The following is a 23,337-nucleotide window of genomic DNA, read 5'->3' as shown; positions in this document are numbered from 1 at the left end:
TTTAATGTATTTATTTGTATGTATTTTAGTGTATTGTAACCTATACTGATTCCTACTGTGTTTTAATTATTGTACTATGTTTTTTAACTGAGGGGTTGTATTTTAATGTATTTATTTGTATGTATTTTAGTGTATTGTAACCTATATTGATTCCTACTGTGTTTTAATTATTGTACTATGTTTTAATTATTGTTGTGCTCATGTCACCTGCCCCAGAAAATTAGCCAACTTGGCTAAACTGGCATATTTACAGTCAAATGTTCCTTAATATGCACTGTCTCTGTATTTTAAACCAATAAATACAAATACAATACAAATACCTGAGGTCCTGGTGCACCTGGTGGTCCGCTGGGTCCCGTCAAACAGTTACACTCCTCTTCCTCCGCTGTCGCAGTCCGATTCAGCGGACACTGAGGAAACACACACGCACACAAACATACACTACTAAAACACTACAATGTGCATACTAGTGTGTTTACCCCCAGAGAGATTCTTGGAGAAAATGGTTGAAGTGGCCTCTGAAACGAGAGCACCATTTATGGCACTTTACATTGAAATCAATACTAACTATAGAAGAATGCACTCAGTACTAAAATATTTGGGAGTTCTTTTCTACCGATTCACCACTGCCATTGGCTTCCAGTGTATCTGAAAATGTGCTTTAAACGCCACATAAACTGAAGAACGTCGCCATGTTTGTCTAAAATGCTGTGACGACATCTTACCTGTCACCTGTTTTCTGAGAAGTTTTGCCGTTGTGGTATATTGTAAATGCAGTATTTGAGGAAGAATTCCTCTTCTTCCTTTTTTAGACACCGTATTAAGGCACAATAGAGCAACTAAAAAAATTTAACTTTCAGGGAAATAAATGAACCTCAGGTGGTTGCCATGGAAGCCTATAGAAATAACTTCAAAATGTTTCAGCGATGGTGAAAGATTGTGAAAAAAATACGGGCGCCTTCATCTTTGCATCAAGGCAAGAATGACTCGAAACCCACACGTTAAAAAAAAAAGACTGGTATGTCTCAAGTGTTGATGGTGAGAGTAACAACAGGGTGGAATTGACACTTACCCTTTCATCATCCTGTATACGATGAGAGAGACGGAGCGGCGGAAAGGAGAGGGAAAATCATTGTTATCTTCAAATCAGGAGACCATTATACACGATGTTCATGGTGGTAGGATGCAATCTCTGCTTCCTCACAAGATATATAGCATATACTGCAACACGTGTCTGGTGTGAGATAGTTAGTGATTTAGGGGGAGCTCACCACGGAGTAGATTTCACAAGCCGTCTCTCTCTCGCTCTGGTGAGGGTCGCAGTACAGGCGCAGCTTCTGAATCTCCATCTTTTTATAAAAGAAGGGAAATTGTAGTCAAAATAGACAACGTGAAAATGTGAAATTCATTCCCATTGTTTTTAAGATATAATTTTTTTCCATAGCTCATTAAATATAATTTATGCATATTTCATTGTTGGCAAAGTTTGAAAACCACGCTTGCAAATGCCTCATTAGGAATTTCATTCTGGACCAACTTTATTTTATAATATGGTGACATAAACACACACAGATATAGTGGTGCTTGGGATTCTTTGGGTAGGGGGGGGGGGGACACTGTACACTGCCTGTACATTGGAATACTGACAAAGCCATACTTGGTAATTTACTGTACAACTGGGTTAGGACATTTGTAGGGGCCAGTTTCGAATTGCAGTCTCCCGTAGGTGTTCTTTGAGAGTGTTTTTGAAAGTGGGTAGTGATTCACATTACCCCCAGTGGGTAGTGTAGAGGTCTAAGCACTGGAGCAAATGGGTATTGTAGAGGTCTAAGCACTAGAGCAAATGGGTAGTATAGAGGTGAATGGTAAATGGTTCATTTATATAGCGCTTATATCCAAGCTTTTTTTTGGTCCTCAAATTCACCCATTCACTCACACATTCAGACACCGACGGCAGAGGCAACCATGCAAGGTGCCTACCTGCTCATCAGCAGATATTAGGGGTTATGTATCTTGCTCAAGGACACTTCGACACGCGGGAATCGAACCGGGAACCTCCGGATTACCAGACGACTGCTTTACCTCCTGAGCCACTGTCGCCTAGAGGTCTAAGCACTGGTGCGAATGGGTAGTGTAGAGAGGTCTAAGCACTGGAGCGAATGGGTAGTGTAGAGGTCTAAGCACTGGAGCGAATGGGTAGTGTAGAGGTCTAAGCACTGGAGCGAATGGGTAGTGTAGAGGTCTAAGCACTGGAGCGAATGGGTAGTGTAGAGGTCTAAGCACTGGAGCGGCTGGGTAGTGTAGAGGTCTAAGCACTGGAGCGAATGGGTAGTGTAGAGAGGTCTAAGCACTGGAGCGAATGGGTAGTGTAGAGGTCTAAGCACTGGAGCGAATGGGTAGTGTAGAGGTCTAAGCACTGGAGCGAATGGGTAGTGTAGAGGTCTAAACACTGGAGCGGCTGGGTAGTGTAGAGGTCTAAGCACTGGAGCGAATGGGTAGTGTAGAGGTCTAAGCACTGGAGCGAATGGGTAGTGTAGAGGTCTAAGCACTGGAGCGAATGGGTAGTGTAGAGGTCTAAACACTGGAGCGGCTGGGTAGTGTAGAGGTCTAAGCACTGGTGTGAATGGGTAGTGTAGAGGTCTAAGCACTGGTGCGAATGGGTAGTGTAGAGGTCTAAGCACTGGAGCGAATGGGTAGTGTAGAGGTCTAAGCACTGGAGCGAATGGGTAGTGTAGAGGTCTAAGCACTGGAGCGAATGGGTAGTGTAGAGGTCTAAGCACTGGAGCGACTGGGTAGTGAGAGGTCTAAACACTGGAGCCTCACATTCACCCATGCACACACAGACTCCGGAGGCAGCCATGCAAGGTGCCAACCTGCTCATCGGGAGCAGTTAGGGGTGAAGTATCTTGCTCAAGGACACTTTGACACGCTGCCGGGAGAAGCCGGAATTGAACCAGGAACCTTGCGATTACCAGATGACCTCCTGAGCCACTGTCGCCCCAGTGGTACTTCCTGCATGGTCAGTCGTGAGTCGTCCCTAGGAACACAATTGGCAGTGTTTGCAGGTGAGACACCGGTGGGATATGAGCCCTGGTTATTGCAATAGTGACTCCTACTGGTCTGTCGGTGCACCTGTCAGCAGGAAGGGGATCTGGGGGAGCTAGCATGAACCTCCGTGCGTGTGAAACTCATACAGTAACTGTCAGGTGAAAAGAGGCGGCTGGCAACTCCACATGTATCGGCGGAGGCATGTGGTAGTCTACACCCTTCCCCAGACCAACAGTAGGGTACAGTGCAACAACCAGGAAGGGGATCGACATGACGACTACATTGGGGGATGAGAGCAAACGAGAAAGAAAAGTTAGGGTTAAGGTATAGGGGTTAGAGGACAATCTACACAATTCACGTGTTTGCACTCACAGGTACAGTGGCCTCTGTCCCCAGTCGCTTAGCAACCTGTGTCTTTCCATTGATGTAAATGGGCTCCGCTGGCTCCAAGCCTATTGCCTGGATCTGCTGATCGTCAAGGAAACCAGTCACCTGATGTGGCCTCACCAAGAGCTTCACCTGGTGCCAGCTTCCATCGAACAGATCCTGGGGTGAGAGAGAGAGAGAGAGAGAGAGAGAGAGAGAGAGAGAGAGAGAGAGAGAGAGAGAGAGAGAGAGAGAGAGAGAGAGAGAGAGAGAGAGAGAGAGAGAGAGAGAGAGAGAGAGAGAGAGGGATGTCAACAGTAACCCTCTGAGACCCACATAGACCCATTTCTGTGTTTTTGATGGGGGGGGCAGTGGATGTTTAGGGGGAGATAGTGTAACCCAGGTTTCAGATTCATAACTATTTAGTTATAGGAACATAAATAGTTAATGCCATTGAATAAGAACATAAATAGTTAATACTATTGTGTAAGAGCATAATAGTTAATGTTATTGGGTCATATGTATATTCATGTGAGGTTAACAACGCTTTTGACCAAATCCTTTGAATAGCCTCACTGCCCCTTTAAGTGACCTCAGAGCATGAGTTAGGTGTGCAGTTCACGCCTCGCCTGAGGCAGATGAGATTAGAGATTGACGGAGAATGACCAGATGCTGAATACTGATGGAACCGAAATGAACCAGCACCACGAAATAGTTATCAAATAGTCATAAAAGACTCCCCCCAGTTACAAAACCGAAGAGTTGTTGCTGTTAAAGAACATACCACTTCCAGAAGCGGTTTTTGGTGAGTTTCATCAATATTGTGCCTGTTTCATTGTCGAATGTACAAAATCGCTAGCTCAATGCTAATCAGCTAATAATGTAGCTTCATCCTGAGTCATGCTAGCGAAGCTCCAAGCTCAATTTGGTTAAATGAAAACTAGAAAAAAACCATTTCAGAAGTACTTATAATAATTGTATTGATATGCTGTATGATAAGAACATGGTCTATATACATTGACTGCTTTTGAGAGTTTAATATGGAATGTGAGGAATGTCCCCATGTGCTAGTGCACTTTAGCCTAATTAGCATAAGTCAAATGGACGTTCCCACGTGCTGTGATATTGTAGCCTACTTTAGCTTAGCATAGCCAAAAGTAGCCTGATTGATTATTCATTCTAAAAGCAATGAAAAGATGATAAAGCAATGAAAGATGGTAAATAGCTTTTATTTTCTGAATGCCTGTTACGCAGGCCAGGTTTTCTAGCACCCCGTTTCCACCCCCGGGAAGAGTTCCCAGGAGTCCCAACCGACCACCACTCATCACGTGTGTGCCCACGCGGGACGAGGCGGTGTGCCGGACCGACACAAGATGGCGAGCCAACCCAAAGAACCTCAGATCTAGATCAGGGCTATACCCAGGAGCCTGATCTGTTACCCCTGTTGCCTCAACAGTCTGGTAGGATTGTGAATTACCTTCCTCATTCCCAGTGAGGGAGTGGATCAGGAATTATAATAATAATAATAATAATAATAATAATAATAATAATAATAATAATAATAATAATAATAATAATAATAATAATAATAATAATAATAATAATAATAATAATAATAATAATAATAATAATAATAATAATAATAATAATAATAATAATAATAATAATAATAATAATAATAATAATTTAACTTGAGTCACAAGAACTTCCAAGGATATTATGACCTATGACGGGATGAGTGAAGCGCAGAGAGGACATTTCAATGGCGACCCAACAATGCATGCGTGTGTGTCCTATGTGTCCCAAATCCCTCGCATGTGTGTACGCTGCATGACGATGTAGCAATGTGCTACAAATAAAGACTTCTTCAAAGTCCAATTTCATTCATTCATTCATTAAAGGTAAGATGGAGACAGCCACTGTATTTAGGGTTAGCCGTGTTCTTGAAGAGCGCCTTTCTTCGACATTACCGCCACTATTATATGTTTTTTGACTCAGTGCAGCACTAGGCCAATGGTCCTAGTGTGTGTGTGTGTGTGTGTGTGTGTGTGTGTGTGTGTGTGTGTGTGTGTGTGTGAATGGTAAATGGCTGCATTTATATAGTGCTTTTATCCAAATCGCTTTACAATTTGTTCCTCACAATTTACCCATTCACTCACACATTCACACACGATGGCAGAGGCAACCATGCCAGGTGCCAACCTGCACATCGAGAGCAATTAGGAGGAGCGGGGATCAAGCCGGAAACCTCCGGATTACCAGACGACTGCTCTACCTCCTGAGCCACTGTCGCCCCCCAATGTGTGTGTGTGTCTGAGTGTGCGTTCACTATATGTGTTGAAAATGTTGTAAGTTGCAGCTGTTTGTATTGTGGCCAAGATGTTTGTGGTTTTTCCATGTGACTCAGTTCCCTGTTTTGAAGCTAAAACCAAAAAGGACAGAACACTCGAGCTACTGTTCCAGTGAGCCTGAGCCTGAGCATCACTTCCACATGAGGACTCACAGACCGGTAACTCAGACAGCATCCACCCGGCTCATGGAATACGCTGGAACACGTTAAAAAATAGGTCGGTGTTGGTTGAAAACACATCATTGAGGGGCCAACAGGATGCTGCTATAGCCTGGGGCTCTCGTGCTGGGCCGTGCAGAGACCTTTTTAGAGGGGCAGGTGCTCACATTTTAAAGGGCACATGTATCAAAATGTTAGAACACCAACTACAGCGTAACGTAACCAGCCAAACTATAGCATTAGCAACCAATATTCGGAGAATGTAACACGCAATCTTACAACAAACTAGCATCATACTATATGATTATGCCTTAGGATAGTTGGGGATTTATCAAAATGTATTATAGATTTCTATTGGCTAATGGGCCCGTCATTCCAAGAGGGAGGGTGACATGTCAACAACATAACAGAAACCATGCACCTCAGACAGACAGGCATTCAAAAAAAAAAATTTATCTATAATATTATTCAAATTATTCTTGATGAGGACCATGGGCATTGCTCTTTAGTCTTTACCAAAGAAAATAAATAATAATAATAAAAAAAAAGCCTTGCCAAAAAAGGGCACTTTGGTCATCCAGGGGCACATGGGCAAGTGCTTGGGCACCCAAAGCCCCCCCCCCCCACCCCCCCCCCCCCCCCCCCCCCCTCTGCACGTGCCTGCTCTCGTGGAAAGGAAAGAAGTGTGTCTGCCCCAACAAGCGCTGGACGTCCCAACACTTGATTCCGCCGGGGAGCAATTACAGCCTCCTCTGGTGTCCGTGACACGTGGCAGTAGAAACCACATGTTCCCCTGAATGGGGTTTGATGTTTACATGAATGGGGTTCGTCTGTTTGGCTCTTTGGGAGTCGCTGCAGTCAAACTCACTCATGTCACGGAACATGAAGGGATATTGAGAGTGATGGCTTGAAATCTCTAATAACAAACTATGTGCTTTTCGATGAAATCCAAGGATACCGTAGTATAGTACACTCTTATTCATGTTAGTACTGTAGATAGAATTCATGTTTTGCAGCCTACCCTCAACTTTTTAACATCCCAATAACATTGATGTTTTATTCGCTTGCTGTATGTTTTGTCCTCTGTATTCTCTTTGTTTCTTGCTAGTGTCTTGGGACCATGCTGCATGGTGGAGTCTGCACTTGAAATACAATTGATTGATTATTGTATATTCTGTATTGTACAATGGTCGTATGCGAATAAAAATGAGTCTACTCAAGCCTGTTTTATTCAATTATTGACAACTTCAAGGCCTTCCCTCTTCATTTCTTCTCTTCTCTCGTCTCCTCTCCTCTCATCAGTTCCAGTTTTAAGCTCATTCTCCCCGATAATAGATTCATATTGCTTCAGAATTATTCTATTCTATCTTACTGACCTCTCCTCTGTGCAAGTTGATTTTAATTTAATTTAATTTAATTTAATGTACCAGGCCGAGCTTAACTTAACTGCTTCATAACTTTTTTCACATGTACAGTATCTCACATTGAAAACCATCGAGACATTAATTCCCACTCAATCTCAATTAAGTTCAGTTCAGTTCAGTTAAGTTGAATTCAGTTCAGGTTAAAACCTTTGTGCACCCCACTAAAACACTGCACACGGTGTACCCTTTGGGACGTTTTCTGTCCCATGTACTTTACATGTAATATGTATATATTTACTTATGAATTTCTTTTTTTATGAATACCATTTGTGAGGTTCGCCTTTCCCTGGACCCTTAATTCCCTGTTCTCCTCACTTCTCCAGCCCCCACCCTCGCGCTCGTTTAACCTCGTCTGCACTTCAGCAGCCCACACCCTTGGACTATCTGTCAGTATCTGTTTGATTGGTTCGTGCCGAACACACTCTTCTAGTTCAAGTATCAATTACCTTCACGCACCTGATGTGTATTCTAATTAGCGCCCCTGTGGGCTTTAAGTACCTCGCTCTTCCCCTCAGTCCTTGTCGGGTCGTTCCGTATCATATCTCTATCAGCAAACTCCTACGGGAGGTTCTCAATCTGTAGGCTCCTACGGGAGTTTCTGTTTCTGTCTGTTATGCTGTTTCATCTCCGGCGTGAGATGCGCTCAAGCCTTCGCCACCTGTCGCCGTTTGCCTGGAGGGAGACACTGTACTGCGCTCTCTAATCCTCTACGGGAGGTATTCCAGTGTTCCACTCCAGACCTCCGAGCCAGACGCGCTCTTCACTCCAGACGCGCATCCAGACGCGCATCCAGACGCACTCCAGACGCGCATCCAGACTCCGCGCCAGACGCGCTCTTCACTCCAGACGCGCATCCAGACGTGCATCCAGACGCACTCCAGACGCGCATCCAGACTCTGCGCCAGATGCGCTCTTCACTCCAGACGCGCATCCAGACTCCGCGCCAGATGCGCTCTCCGTACCGGCGCGTACTCCAAGCAGACGCGCACCACTCAGACCTCCGCGCCAGATGCGCTCTCCGTACCGGCGCGTACTCCAAGCAGACGCGCACCACTCAGACCTCCGCGCCAGATGCGCTCTCCGTACCGGCGCGTACTCCAAGCAGACGCGCACCACTCAGACCTCTGCGCCAGATGCGCTCTCCGTACCGGCGCGTACTCCAAGCAGACGCGCACCACTCAGACCTCCGCGCCAGATGCGCTCTCCGAGCCGGCGCGCTCTCCTCCAGACGTCTAGCCTGCGCCCTCCTACTCCTCCCTGTAAGCAGCTCCAGCCCTCGCCCTGTCCAAGGCCTTAACCCTGTCCCCAGGCCACCTCCGCGGGCCTCTGTCCCTTTTTCCCCTCTCTAGTCCTCCTAGTCCTCCCTGTCCAGTCCTTCTAGTCCTCCTAGTCCTCCTTGTCCAGTCCTCCTAGTCTTCCCTGTCCAGTCCTCCTAGTCCTCCCTGTCCCTGCCCTGTTCCCTTGCCCTGGCCCTGTCCGTTAGCCTTTCCCTTAGCCTTCCCCTTAGCCAGCTCGCCTCTTAAAGGCACTTGCCTATTTTTCCCATTTCTTGTTTTCCTGTAATTTGTGTTCTCCCTTAAAGGGACAGTGCCGTTTTCTGTTGTTTTCAATAAATGCCCAGTTCTTGGCTTACTCTCATACCTGTCTTGTGTTGTGCGATTGGGGTCGGTTACAAACCATAACAGTACGACCCGACCCGTCGACGACCCCAGCCAGCACAGACGGTGTATGTTGAGTTTGCCTTTTTTTTTGTTCCCTCTAGTTGCCTTGTTAGCTCCCCTGTTAGCTTGTTAGTTCCCCTGTTAGCTCCCCTGTTAGCTTCCCTGTTAGTCTCCCCTGTTAGCCTTTGTTAGTTTCCCCTGTTAGTCTCCCCTGTTAACTCCCCTGTTAGCTTCCCTGTTAGCTCCCCTGTTAGCCTGTTGACTCCCCTGTTTGCTTCCCTGTTAGCCTCGTTAGCTCCCCTGCAGATTGTTAGGCCTCTACTACCAGCATGGCCCCAGTCTGCTAGCTTAGCCCCGGCTGCTAGCACAGCCTCTATGTTAATGCAGCCCTTGCTGCTAGCATAGGCCCTGTAGCTAGCCATGCCCAGGCAGCTAACCCGGTCCCTCTGCATGGCCCCAGTCTGCTAGCTTAGCCCCGGCTGTTAGCACAGCCTCTATGTTAATGCAGCCCTTGCAGCTAGCATAGGCCCTGTAGCTAGCCATGCCCAGGCAGCTAACCCGGTCCCTCTGCATGGCCTCCACTTTTTGTGTAGCTCCAACTTGCCCTTTCAGCTAGCAAGGTCAGTTTTCCCCACTGCTAGGACTGCCCCTTCAGCTAGCAAGGTCAGTTTCCCCACTGCTAGGACTGCCCCTTCAGCTAGCAAGGTCAGTTTTCCCCACTGCTAGGACTGCCCCTTCAGCTAGCAAGGTCAGTTCCCCACAGCTAGGACTGTCCTTCCAGCTAGCTTGTTTCTCTCATGCTGGTCCAGCCCTGTCTGCCAGCCTAGCTCCGGCAGCTAGCGCAGCCTCTATGTTAATGTAGCAGTACAGCTAGCATAGGCCCTGTAGCTATCAGTGCCCTGGCAGCTACCCTTTCCCTCTGCTAGCCCCTTCCCTGTTCCCCTCTCCAGTGCCCCTGTTCCAGCCCTGTCTGCTAGCCTAGCTCCGGCAGCTAGCGCAGCCTCTATGTTAATGTAGCAGTACAGCTAGCATAGGCCCTGTAGCTATCAGTGCCCTGGCAGCTACCCTTTCCCTCTGCTAGCCCCTTCCCTGTTCCCCTCTCCAGTGCCCCTGTTCCAGCCCTGTCTGCTAGCCTAGCTCCGGCAGCCAGCGCAGCCTCTATGTTAATGTAGCATTACAGCTAGCATAGGCCCTGTAGCTATCTGTGCCCTGGCTGTTACCCTTCAGCTACCCTAGTTACCCCTCAGCTCCTCTGGTTACCCCTCAGCTCCTTAGTTACCCCTCAGCTCCTCTAGTTACCCTTCAGCTCCTCTAGTTACCCCTCGGCTTCCCTAGTTACCCCTCGGCTACCCTGCCACCTTGCTAGCCCCGCTTTGGTGTAGCTTCCCCGCTAGCATGGCCCAATTTTTTGTTTTGTTGCCTTGTCATTTCCCCTGCCCCTCTGTCTGTATTTTTGGGTCGCCCGGTGGCTCCCGTGGAGGGGGGAGTACTGTGAGGTTCGCCTTTCCCTGGACCCTTAATTCCCTGTTCTCCTCACTTCTCCAGCCCCCACCCTCGCGCTCGTTTAGCCTCGTCTGCTCTTCAGCAGCCCACACCCTTGGACTATCTGTCAGTATCTGTTTGATTGGTTCGTGCCGAACACACTCTTCTAGTTCAAGTATCAATTACCTTCACGCACCTGATGTGTATTCTAATTAGCGCCCCTGTGGGCTTTAAGTACCTCGCTCTTCCCCTCAGTCCTTGTCGGGTCGTTCCGTATCATATCTCTATCAGCAAACTCCTACGGGAGGTTCTCAATCTGTAGGCTCCTACAGGAGTTTCTGTTTCTGTCTGTTATGCTGTTTCATCTCCGGCGTGAGATGCGCTCAAGCCTTCGCCACCTGTCGCCGTTTGCCTGGAGGGAGACACTGTACTGCGCTCTCTAATCCTCTACGGGAGGTATTCCAGTGTTCCACTCCAGACCTCCGAGCCAGACGCGCTCTTCACTCCAGACGTGCATCCAGACGCGCATCCAGACGCACTCCAGACGCGCATCCAGACTCCGCGCCAGACGCGCTCTTCACTCCAGACGCGCATCCAGACGCACTCCAGACGCGCATCCAGACTCCGCGCCAGACGCGCTCTTCACTCCAGACGCGCATCCAGACGCGCATCCAGACTCCGCGCCAGATGCGCTCTCCGTACCGGCGCGTACTCCAAGCAGACGCGCACCACTCAGACCTCCGCGCCAGATGCGCTCTCCGTACCGGCGCGTACTCCAAGCAGACGCGCACCACTCAGACCTCCGCGCCAGATGCGCTCTCCGTACCGGCGCGTACTCCAAGCAGACGCGCACCACTCAGACCTCCGCGCCAGATGCGCTCTCCGTACCGGCGCGTACTCCAAGCAGACGCGCACCACTCAGACCTCCGTGCCAGATGCGCTCTCCGTACCGGCGCGTACTCCAAGCAGACGCGCACCACTCAGACCTCCGCGCCAGATGCGCTCTCCGAGCCGGCGCGCTCTCCTCCAGACGTCTAGCCTGCGCCCTCCTACTCCTCCCTGTAAGCAGCTCCAGCCCTCGCCCTGTCCAAGGCCTTAACCCTGTCCCCAGGCCGCCTCCGCGGGCCTCTGTCCCTTTTTCCCCTCTCTAGTCCTCCTAGTCCTCCCTGTCCAGTCCTTCTAGTCCTCCTAGTCCTCCTTGTCCAGTCCTCCTAGTCTTCCCTGTCCAGTCCTCCTAGTCCTCCCTGTCCCTGCCCTGTTCCCTTGCCCTGGCCCTGTCCGTTAGCCTTTCCCTTAGCCTTCCCCTTAGCCAGCTCGCCTCTTAAAGGCACTTGCCTATTTTTCCCATTTCTTGTTTTCCTGTAATTTGTGTTCTCCCTTAAAGGGACAGTGCCGTTTTCTGTTGTTTTCAATAAATGCCCAGTTCTTGGCTTACTCTCATACCTGTCTTGTGTTGTGCGATTGGGGTCGGTTACAAACCATAACACCATTATTAACTTCAGTCCTCAACATACATATAAAATATTCATTCATTTTCAGGATTTTAACCCCTTAAATACCAGTTTGTGTGATTGAAGCGTGGCTTATTTTCAAGACAAAAAACACTAAGGGTTAATTATTTTCCATCCCATAAATGCTAATGTCATTTTTTTTGGGGTGGGATTATGAGAGCCTGAAATTTGTGCAGTGACACAGTGTATAAAACACTGCACACGGTGTACCCTTTGGGACGTTTGTGTGGTGTGCATGCGTGTGTTGAGAAATTAATGTGTGCATGTGGTCATTTGCAGCCATTATGTGAAAATGGCTAGTACACAGTAATGTACTGTAATGGCTAGTTTTCACATAATGGCTGCAAATGACCACATGCACACACATTAATTTCTCAACACATGCATGCACACCACACTAAGACCTCCATAAAACATTCTCAAATCATTTTAGATCAAAATATTTTTTGAACGGCATTGCAGGATACAAGCAGTAAACACACAAGCTGTGGCCGCCGGAAATAGATGACGCAATGCGGCCATCTTGAAAAAAGAAATTTAATCATGCATATGTAAATGCCCATGAAGGGGCCTAGATGAAGATTTTTTTTTTTAATTCAATCTGCAATGGCGTTGTTTTAAAAAAACGTGTTTAACGTGGGAGTCAATAAGGACGTTTTTTTTTACCAAAGGGTACACCCACCATGTGCAGTGTTTTTTTGCAGGGCACTTTTTTTTTAGCTATAGTTACAAAAAAAAAATGCAGACTTCATCTTTTGCCCCAGAAAAACTGCCTGACTTAATTTCAGGGGATATGCAATAAATCAAGACAAGGTTATCCCAAGTACAGTATCTACAGTTGGGACGTTTTTTGTCCCAGGGGTGCACGAAGTTCAGTTAAATGCAATTCAATTAAAAACCTCAAAGCCGGTCCTGAAGACGACTCTCTGCTTCAGGTCTGTGATGCTGGTGGTCGTGAAGATGAGCATCTGGTCCTCCCCGCTCAGCGACACCGCCACCTGCATCTCCCCGTCCTTAGACAGCACCCTCCAGAGGTCAAAGGTCACCTTAATGGATGGGCCCTTCAGGCGCAGCGTGGCGACGAACACGTAAGACGGTGGAAGACCCTCTGGGAAGATCTCCCTGGTAGGAAAACAATAGTATAATGACTATTTATGACTTTGAGGATATCCCTGGTAGAAAAACAATAGTATAATGACTATATGACTTTGAGGATCTCCCTGGTAGAAAAACAATAGTATAATGACTATATAGACTTTGAAGATCTCCCTGGTAGGAAAACAATAATATAATGACTATATATGACTTTTAAGATCTCCCTGGTAGGAAGACAATAGTATAATGACTATATAGACTTTGAATATCTCCCTGGTAGGAAGACAATAGTATAATGACTATGACTTTCAAGATCTAGCTGGTAGGAAAACAATAGTATAATGTCATTAACTTGTTACAGGTGTAAACAGATGCATTTCATGTGCATGTGTTTTGAGCTTGTAGTGGGACATTTGTTTGTTTCAAAAGTTTTCCAAATGTATCTTCACTGTCTTTATCGAGAACTACTACCATAAATCGATGACTTCCCCTTTACATTTGCTACTAAACCCTATGTGTTGATGCATAAACATCTTTTTAAGCTGAGAGGCTATTTTAGGGGTGGCAAACACATACATATCCACTTTTCCTCTATTTTGCTCATGGATTGCCAAGTCTAGGTACGTATTTTTGTTGCAATTGATGTTGTTGGTTTTGTAAAAGTCACAGACACATGTGGTGGAGGTTTGAAGTGCTTCTGCATGGAAAATAACGGGAGTGTTCTGGAAGATTCTCTGCTATTCAGAGTTTCCCAGTCAGGTTGTCAATTATAAAGTGCTCTCAGTGTGTGTGTGTGTGTGTGTGTGTGTGTGTGTGTGTGTGTGTGTGTGTGTGTGTGTGTGTGTGTGTGTGTGTGTGTGTGTGTGTGTGTGTGTGTGTGTGTGTGTGTGTGTGTGTGTGTGTGTGTGTGTGTGTGTGTGTGTGTGTGTGTGTGTGTGTGTGTGTGTGTGTGTGTGTGTGTGTGTGTGTGTGTGTGTTAGTAATATCCTAATAGCATCCTGCCTCTTGTCACACAACCTCTTTTCCATTTCTCCTCTCCCCTCCCCTCCTCCCCTCTCCTCTCCTCTCCTCTCCTCTCCTCTCCTCTCCTCTCCTCTCCTCTCCTCTCCTCTCCACTCCACTCCACTCCTCTCCTCTCCTCTCCTCTCCTCTCCTCTCCTCTCCTCTCCTCTCCTCTCCTCTCCACTCCACTCCACTCCTCTCCTCTCCTCTCCTCTCCTCTCCTCTCCTCTCCTCTCCTCTCCTCTCCTCTCCTCTCCTCTCCTCTCCTCTCCTCTCCTCTCCTCTCCTCTCCTCTCCTCTCCTCTCCTCTCCTCTCCTCTCCTCTCCTCTCCTCTCCTCTCCTCTCTTTTCATCTCCCATGCACCCTGCATCTTAACCTAGCAGCGTGCTCCTCTTACCATTCATCGTCCCACAGACGAAGTGCACAAACCAAAACGCTATCTTCAGTGTTTTTAGAGAAAATGAAGATTGTTTTTTTTCCAACACCAGGAAAAAAAACAGTTCCCCACTAATCACCAGTGGAACGACCATAATACAAATATCACCCCTAACCCCATGCATACTGTTACCCTAAAATACAGAGTTAAAACCAACGCCGAACAAGAAACCATGGCCCAATGTTTCCAATGATGTCCCTGTGCATATTAGGCAATGGACATGACTTTGTTTGATACCCACATATTTTTTTATTTTTAAATGAGACAATGCCCCGAGACCCAGTTGTTAACAATTTCAGGAATATGTGTATTTGGTACATTCTCTCGGAGTTCTATCTCGGAGTTCCAGGACTCCCCATAGCTCGCAGATTTTTACTGTAGCTACCCTTCGGATGTATATATTTTTTATGATCTCTTTTTACTACACAGTTCTGTATATCTATATGTCTTGTTGTATGTCATACAATTTCCTGATGAATTGAAAATGGGGGACCCGATGTAAACAAGACGAAAGTCTTTTTCTGGTCTGCATCCCCTTAGCAGTTGTTTTGTATTGAGCCGTACTGTATTGTACCCATTCTGCAATCTGTTAATAAAGTTTTCAATCAATCAATCAATCAAAAGGGTTAAAGGCTAAAGCCATTTGAAAGAGTCTATTTACTCTGTAAAGCTGGTCCCACCTCTGACCCAGAACCCACCTGGTGTTCTCGGTGATGTCGGTGGAGACAGTGAGGGAGTACGCCGCCTCGGAGACCAGCGAGCCGGGGATCGCATGGGCCTTCTTGTGGATGTTCAGGCCCAGCATGAGCTCAAAGCCCTTCTCGTCCCGGGACGCCACTGGGATACGCGTGGGACACACCGACTCTGGGAAGAAGGGACACAAGTTGAGCTGGCTGAGGTATGAAGACATACTAGTGTTTATTATATACAACAACATGACGGCGTGGTAGTTATGGGAGAGAGGGGTGTCAAATGTACAACGAAGGTCAGGCAGACTTTGTTCTCACTATGAAGGTGTTACACTAGGAAATGTTTTCCTATATGCGTCCTCTCTGATGCACAGATTTGCAACCGATACGCTTTTCTGCACTTGTTTTTATTAAACATATTTAAAGCAAACAAAAAATTATATATAAATAATGCAATATAAACTATTTTCTAAATAAATTACGAAAAGTAATAAATAACTAAATCAAATATGGGGGATTTCTTATAGAAATATATACGTAAACCACTAGGCAAGAAAAGAAGAAAAAGGAGTCAAGAAAAAAGGGGGCATAATTCAAAACGACAGAAAACGAGATATATCTCCACAAAATCTTTCTTTCTATTTTACTAGAGTACAAAATATACAGTAGTTTGAAATCATTCATGAACCAAACAAAGGAGGGCCTGCTACTACTCCACTTGCTAAAATTAATATGACATTTACCCATAAGAATGATCATATTAGTCATGTGACGACCCTCCCCCACACTGTGTTGTCTTCCTCTGCTCTGGCTGGCAGAGCAGAGCTGGGGAAGGCTCGTCAGGTTAATTGGGGCACACCTGGGCCGGTGTGTGTCCCAGGCGCGTCAATACTTTTACCAACGGATTTCCAGTTCCGCGTGCGCGTTCTGCGATCTGATTGGCCACTGACGTTTCTGGTCGTGTGACATGTGCGGCCAATCGTGTGACGCCTGTTTCTTTCACCGGTTAAGCTTAGGCACTCTTTCGAAGTTGGTTAAGGTTAGAGTTTGTCTTTAGAGCATGGCGATAGAACACCAGCCCTGATTCCAAACTCTAACCTTAACCAACTTCGAAAGAGTCGCCTAAGCTTAACCAGTGATAAACTAGGCGTTAGGTAGTTTGCATGCCGTATGAGGCGGAAATGGGCAAAGACACAGGCATCACGCGATTGGGCGCACATGTCACATGACCAGAAACGTCAGTGGCCAATCAGATCGCACCAGAAACGTCAGTGGCCAATCAGATCGCAGAACGCGAACGCAGAACTGGAAATCCGTTGGTAAAAAAATAGACGCGTCCCAGGCAGGATATCAGAGAGGCTGCCTCTGATCTCTGGCGAACTCCCCACACATTTGATCCTTTGGTTTGACTGGTTTGGTTCTTTTGGTTGTTGACTTTGGTTCCTTTGGTTTTGGTTACTTTCTGTGCTTTTACACCTACACATTCATGCTGCACATACACTCATCCACACACTGCTGATGTAACGGAGGTACCACGTGTCTAAAACGGTACTGAAAGTAAACTCACTCCCCAGAGGCATCCAGACCCATTACTAGGAGGTGAGTTCACCTCTTGGTATAGCGGTCGGCGATGTCGCACGCAGCGCGGGAGACCGGGGTTCAACTCCCACTCAGGGCATGTCAAATGACACCAGTTACAGTGGTGTCCAGTGACCCGGATGCCCTGGGTGGAGAGAGTTTAGGGGGGTGAGTGTAACGGAGGTACCGTGTGTCTATCCACACTCAAGTGTTAATTTTGTCAACGAAAATAATGACTAAATATGGTCATCAACAAAGCTTTTTCCCCTGACTAAATCTAGACTAAAACAAAAAAGATAAATCGAGACTAAAACTGACTAAGACTAAAATGCTCAGACCTGTAGTTGACTAAAACTGACTAAGACTAAATGAATACTAAATGAAGGTGACTAAATATGATGAAGAAAGAAGCATTTAACACATGACTAAGACTAAAAATATGGTTTGATTATGTCTTATGGTGTATATGTAACGGGAAGCCCGTGGTATGTGCACAGTCACGGAAACAGGTGTGTTGACGAGTGACTGTGGCAGTGCGGGCTGGTAAATTAAACTCCATTCCCCATAACAGGGTTAACAGACGCATAGGTACGGTAGTTAGGAGTGAATTCACTTCTTAGTGCAGCGGCCTGTGTCGTCGCCCGCGGACGCGGAGCCCCCTGTTCGACTCCCCCTCGGGACCTTCTCATTTAACATCAACACAACGCAGACCCGGTTGATCCGTCAGTGGTGCCCAGTGACCCGGATGTCCTGAGGGGCGTGAGTTTAGGGAGGTGAGTGTAACGGGAAGCCCGTGGGTATGTCCACAGTCACGAAACAGGTGTGTTGACGAGTGACTGTGGCAGTGCAGGCTGGTAAATTCAACTCACTTCCCCATAACATGGGTTAACAGACGCATAGGTACGGTAGTTAGGAGTGAATTCACTTCTTAGTGCAGCGGCCTGTGTCGTCGCCCGCGGACGCGGGAGCCCCCTGTTCGACTCCCCCTCGGGACATTCTCATTTAACATCAAACACAACGCAGACCCAGTATGATCCGTCACTTATATATGTGGAGCACTTCTCCTGCTCTATATGTATATATATATATATTATTTTTGTACAACCAGGGGTCATTCTGCTTCACATGGCTGTGGAAACGTTCGGTTCACTTTACTGTTTTTGTTATTTTAAGACTGGTGAGGGTCTTTAACTGTTTACATCTTTAACTCATTACATTATGGGGGGAGTGGGAGAGGGACGTCTACATGAATCTATGATCCCAATAGAAATTAATGTGAATTTGACTGACTGTAGCAGTACATAGAATTGCATTACAAGAATAAAATGCCTTTTTTTTTCATTAACGAAAACTAGACAAAAATGTCATCCGTTTTCTGCGACTAAATCTAGATAAAACAAAAAGACAAATCGAGACTAAAACTGACTAAGATAAAATGCTCAGACCTGTAGTTGGCTTAAAACTGACTAAACGAAAAATAAATGAAGGTGACTAAATATGATGAAACAAAAAAGGAGCATTTGACACATGACTAAGACTAAAACTCAATTTAAAATAGCTGCCAAAATTAACACTTGATGGACTGTGTATAGTGAAGTGGCTGTGGACGTTAAACGGTACTGCACGTAAACTCACTCCCAGAGGCATCCAGACCCATTACTAAGAAGTGAATTCACCTCTTGGTATAGCGGTCGGCGCGGGAGACGGGGTTTCACTCCCACTCGGGGCATGTCAAATAAGACCGGTTACACTGACACACTGATATTCATATATATTGGCTGCTCCCTTAGTTTAATTATAATAAATTCTTTGTTGTTTCTTAAATTGTGCCTGTGTCTCCCACATTCTTGTTGCGAGCTTGAGCCAGTTCGTAACAGTCAGAATATGATGAGTTTAAATTATCCATATACAAAAGAAATGTGACGGGTGTCGAGAGTTGGAATGCCAGTTTGTCCACTTCAAAGTTCTTCTGCACTTTGTCCTTGTGCTTACATTCCCAAAAATAGATTCTCAAAACATTGGCATATTGGCTGCAGTTCTACTGCGCTTTGCCTGCAGTGTAACGCATCAGAGTGTCTGTTTCAAGATGTCAGTTAACGGGGGGAAGACATCCTGGCCTAGTTTTCCACACGTTCTAATTGAGCTCAGCTTCCCACTGCTTGTACTGCGGCTCACTGACAAGCAGCCTCTGTGGTTTATAGTTTAAACAATGCCTCCCAGCTTCTGGTTGGCAAGCGCGAGCAATAGGCACATCTGTTTGTCTGTTTCCTGTCGTCATGGCTTTCATGTTCTCCTCTCCCTGCAACGGCTATATGGCCCTGGGTGCCAGAGCCCGTGGTGTGTGTATTTGGGTTTTTTCACCTTGATACCCCCACATTGATACTATACAGTATATGATAGACATAGAGGGTAACACTGTGTGCCAGACACAGTAACAAAGAAAACAACAGATAAATACATTGGGACACACATGATTTCAGGACACCGATGATAAACAACGTGGATTTAATGCATAGGCCTACTGTATAGTGTGATACAGAGTGTCATTCCAAAACAATATATCCATCATCTGAAAAGAATGTCTTACACTCGAAATGGTTTCAGTTATAAAACTGAAACTGTGGAACATAATTCAAGACAAACGCCATCTTCAGAATTTTGCGTAGAAAAACTTGATTTTGAATTTTTTTTATATTGGGTAAAATGTTTTGTAAGTTGGATATGCAACTATATGGAATGAAATCCGTCATGTAGTGCCCATTTTAAGAATACACCCAATTAAAACACATTGGACCTCATTCTCAAACATGTTTGTAAGTATCTTCGTAATTATCTTCGTAAAAGGTTTGTACTATCAAATAAAGAAATTCTATGCATTACCCATAACATTTTGTCAGTCAGCAAAACCAACCCCATAAATCTGTGATTTTTTAAGGGACAGCAAGCCAACTAATTTCTTCCTACATAACAATACAATTCAGTAACTTAAGTCAATCGGTCAGCCTCGAAATGTGGTGCAATGGGATCATGTGGTTTGTCTTGCTCTGAAGTTACCATCTTGGTTTACTTTAAACACTATCACTGCAATATCATTGATCCCATTGCATCAAACTTCCAGTTCATCATTGTTTAGGTACATATAAAAATGTAAAGCAGTCTTGTTGTGTGAAGACATTAATCTGACAGATGCCACATCACTGTTGATGAGCGGTTATCCGTCAGCGGTTGTGTTCGCCAGCTCTTCAGTGTTTCTACTTCCATCCTTCGACTCGCCTCAGTCACGCTTTCCTGTAAGTTGACTGGGGTAATAGAGACTGGTATTGTTCCTGTGTCATGTCCTTGCCGAATAGTTTCATATGTTCGGTCAATGTTTCTGTGAGTCTGTCGAGGGCAGTGCCATCAACGGTAATCCAAACACATAAGGATTTGAGAGACTGGGAGACTTGTGTGACTGGGAGACTTGTGTGACTGGGAGACTCGTGTGACTTGTGTGACTGGGAGACTTGTGTGACTTGTGTGACTGGGAGACGTGGTAAATACACAGGTCACAACATGTTTACAGGAACGTTTTGGAGTTGTATTTTGATTGTATTTGGAGTGTGTATTTCGTGACTGTAGGGAACTCGGGTAAATGTCTGACCCACTTCCAGTGATGAAGCTAAGCTAGGCTAACGGTCCAGGCGTTCCCTAAGCCTAATGTATGCAGAGAGACAAAAAAGATATGTATCTTCTTGTCTAACTCCAGGGAAGATGTTAAATAAGCTAATTTCCCAAAATGTTGGAGTTTTCCTTTAAGCTTACCCCCCATTTTTAAGCTTACCCCCCATTTAGCATAAAATGCCTGACGATTGCATATCCAAAGTAATTTGCAATTTATTACACTTTAGGACTACACCTAAAGGAGCTGGAAGATATACCGGGTCCATAGCCTGAAGTCTTGTGTAGTACAGGTCCAAAGTTAATAAAAAATCCCACGGAAAATGACTGTTTAAAAAAGGTTTTTTTAATGTGTGTACCGCAATAATTCAGCGTGATTATCCAAAATGACCGTCCACTTCCATTCATTCAGACGAATCAAAACAAAGAACTTCTTCTTCTGCCCCCTTCTCGTTAATAAATAATAATTTAGGACCTGCTCAGAGGTCATCATTCAGCACGCATGCGATGCATGAATGCGATTCGTATCTGCGATTAACCCATCCTGTCATCCTTCCCCCCCAAGGGGCAGCCGGGAGCAGACAGGCGTCAACGTGAGCCGCGCCAGGGGACCAATCCAAGTGCTCCTGTCCGTCTTCGTCAAGGACGCCACAGCGTTAGCAATCTATTGTTGTTGTGCATGTTTTTCCATTGGGTTTATCTTATCGGGGGGGGAACCCTTGCGAGCACGGGGGAGAACATGCAAACTCCACACAGAAAGGCCTGGGAGATACCCCACCTGGGTAACTGGCATCATGGAAACCTGGTCCCCAAGCGGGAATCGAACCCTGGACCTTCTTGCTGTGAGGCGACAGTGTTAACCACTACACCACCGTGCCGCCGTTGCAATCAGCGCCAGTGCACGTGAGCGGCGTGGCGCGTGAGCGGCGCGGGGAGCGGAGCGGGCGGTTTTGACGTGAGCGAGGAGTGGGTTTTAAAATGGGTCGGCGTGACGTCCGGAGCGAGAGTTCTCCTCCGCTCCAATCCACTCCGGGCCGCTCACAGTGGTTTAACACTGATGTAACATGTAGTACAATGCCAAAGCAACAGATGGCGATGTACAAACATGAAGGCCATTTTCAACCAATGAGAAGGGTGAACCGTCACTCACATCCTGTTAGAAAAAGTATATGACGCCATTGTTGTTGTCGTTAGCTTACATGCTAATGTTAATGGCAGCGACCATAGCATTGTGGCTAGGCTAGCTATCATCGCTTAGTAGAGCTAGTGAATGGATAAACAACGTTATTTAACATTGCAGAATGGGTACAATTACAATACGGCTCAATACAAACAATTGTTAAGGGGCCCAGGGGGTGTAGACTGTTGTAGTTTGAGCTAATTTACACCATGCTCCAAAAAAAGCGAAGAGCGGATTTCACGCCCGCGCCGATCCGCTCATGTGGCCTGATCAGCGCTCGTCTGGGATCGCTTTCGGAGCAGACTACAACGTTGGTCAATAATTTTCGCCATCAGCTGTGACTGGTCAGTTCAGGACCGTTTACAACGGAACGTGGTCACTCGTCGGAACGGCTTTTCAAATGATGCTCGCCGGATATTTCGTCTTGTAACTCGAAACCCGAAGCACGCAATAGGTTGAGTGTGGTGACGATCGAAAGGCAGCAAATTCAACTTTCAAATAATGTATTGGTTGATCGGCAGAAAATGCAGCCCGGAGCCGGCAGACGAGTGCAAAGTGCCGCGAAGTGCGTCCCACTGGTGGGACGCCGAACGTTAAGAGGTGAATGTGTTCATGTGTCCATCACTTCCTCTGACCCCAGTGGTCAGTGATCGCCACTCGTTCGGTGTCCTTGTGAGAAGCTGCTACTGTACACTGCAGGTGGTGAGAAGACTGGTTCGGTTGGTCGTCTCACATTGGGTTGGTCCTCCCCTCCTGGTAGGTCTGCTGCATTGCAGTGATTTATTTAAATCCGTGAACACAATCACCAAGGATTTCTCCCAAATGAAGCCGTTAAAAACTCGGGAGCACACCAATACGTCCAGATATAGTCGTATTATTTATTATTATTATTATTATTATTATTATTATTATTATTATTATTATTATTATTATTATTATTATTATTATTATTATTATTATTATTTAAATCCGTGAACATAATCACCAATGATTTCTCCCAAATGAATAAAAACACCAGTCTAAGCTAGGCTAGCTGCCAACCGGACAGTTTTCTACTGAACGCACAGAGAGAAAATTGGTATCCATCCAGAAAAAGAAACATACAGTAAATCATCAGCCTGCCGTCACTAGAGGTGAAGGTACCAAATTTACTATAGAGGTCAATGCGGAAATCAGACAGGAAAAAACATGTAAATAAAGGTGGAGAAAGTTTGATTTCATCGGTTGTAATTCCAGGCTGTAAAACAAACAAATTGTGAACATTTTGAAACGGGGCGTACACTCTGTAGCTACACTCACCTTCGCAGAGTCTCTGCTGCATGGCATCGCGGATGCGGTCGATGTTGGTGTAGTCCTCTGCGTGTAGGACGTAGGTGGACATTGGCTTGTTGGCGATGGAGACCAGCTCGGAGGTGGTGACTTCATCACCAACCCCGACGGCAAACATTGTGATGCCCTCAGCACGCGCCTCCACACTGGCATCCACCTATGCACAGAACGACAGGCAATTCCAGGTGTAAAAACGATCTACTGGTAATTTGTCTTTGACTGAGGATTTGAGTTGTATTGTTGAGATATATCCCAATAAGGACATCCAGTTGGGTGTGTAAATATATAGGCATAACAAGCAGCTAGAGGGAGAGGAGAGGAGAGGAGGTGGTCTGGAACGGAGGAGAGGAGAGGAGAGGAGAGGAGAGA

At 46.1% G+C, this 23,337-nt stretch overlaps 1 protein-coding gene across 1 annotated transcript in view; it reads right to left on the bottom strand.

Moving 5' to 3' along the window:
- Positions 1 to 23,337, bottom strand: part of LOC311237793 (uncharacterized protein) — a 143,049-nt gene that overhangs the window by 98,501 nt on the left and 21,211 nt on the right. Inside the window, exons 6-12 of the mRNA XM_084325771.1 lie at positions 22,939 to 23,125; positions 15,234 to 15,399; positions 12,901 to 13,123; positions 3,421 to 3,594; positions 1,272 to 1,349; positions 1,073 to 1,084; positions 321 to 410 (exon numbers count right to left, since the gene is read on the bottom strand). Of these exons, the coding sequence (XP_084181897.1) occupies positions 321 to 410; positions 1,073 to 1,084; positions 1,272 to 1,349; positions 3,421 to 3,594; positions 12,901 to 13,123; positions 15,234 to 15,399; positions 22,939 to 23,125 (930 nt within the window). The remainder of the gene's footprint in view (positions 1 to 320; positions 411 to 1,072; positions 1,085 to 1,271; positions 1,350 to 3,420; positions 3,595 to 12,900; positions 13,124 to 15,233; positions 15,400 to 22,938; positions 23,126 to 23,337) is intronic.

Source organism: Notolepis coatsorum (assembly GCF_963971535.1).
Source record: "Notolepis coatsorum genome assembly, chromosome: 12".
NCBI classification, from domain to species: domain Eukaryota; kingdom Metazoa; phylum Chordata; class Actinopteri; order Aulopiformes; family Paralepididae; genus Notolepis; species Notolepis coatsorum.
The sequence above is the reverse complement of the archived record's forward strand: the minus strand, read 5'-3'. Positions and strand labels throughout refer to the sequence as shown.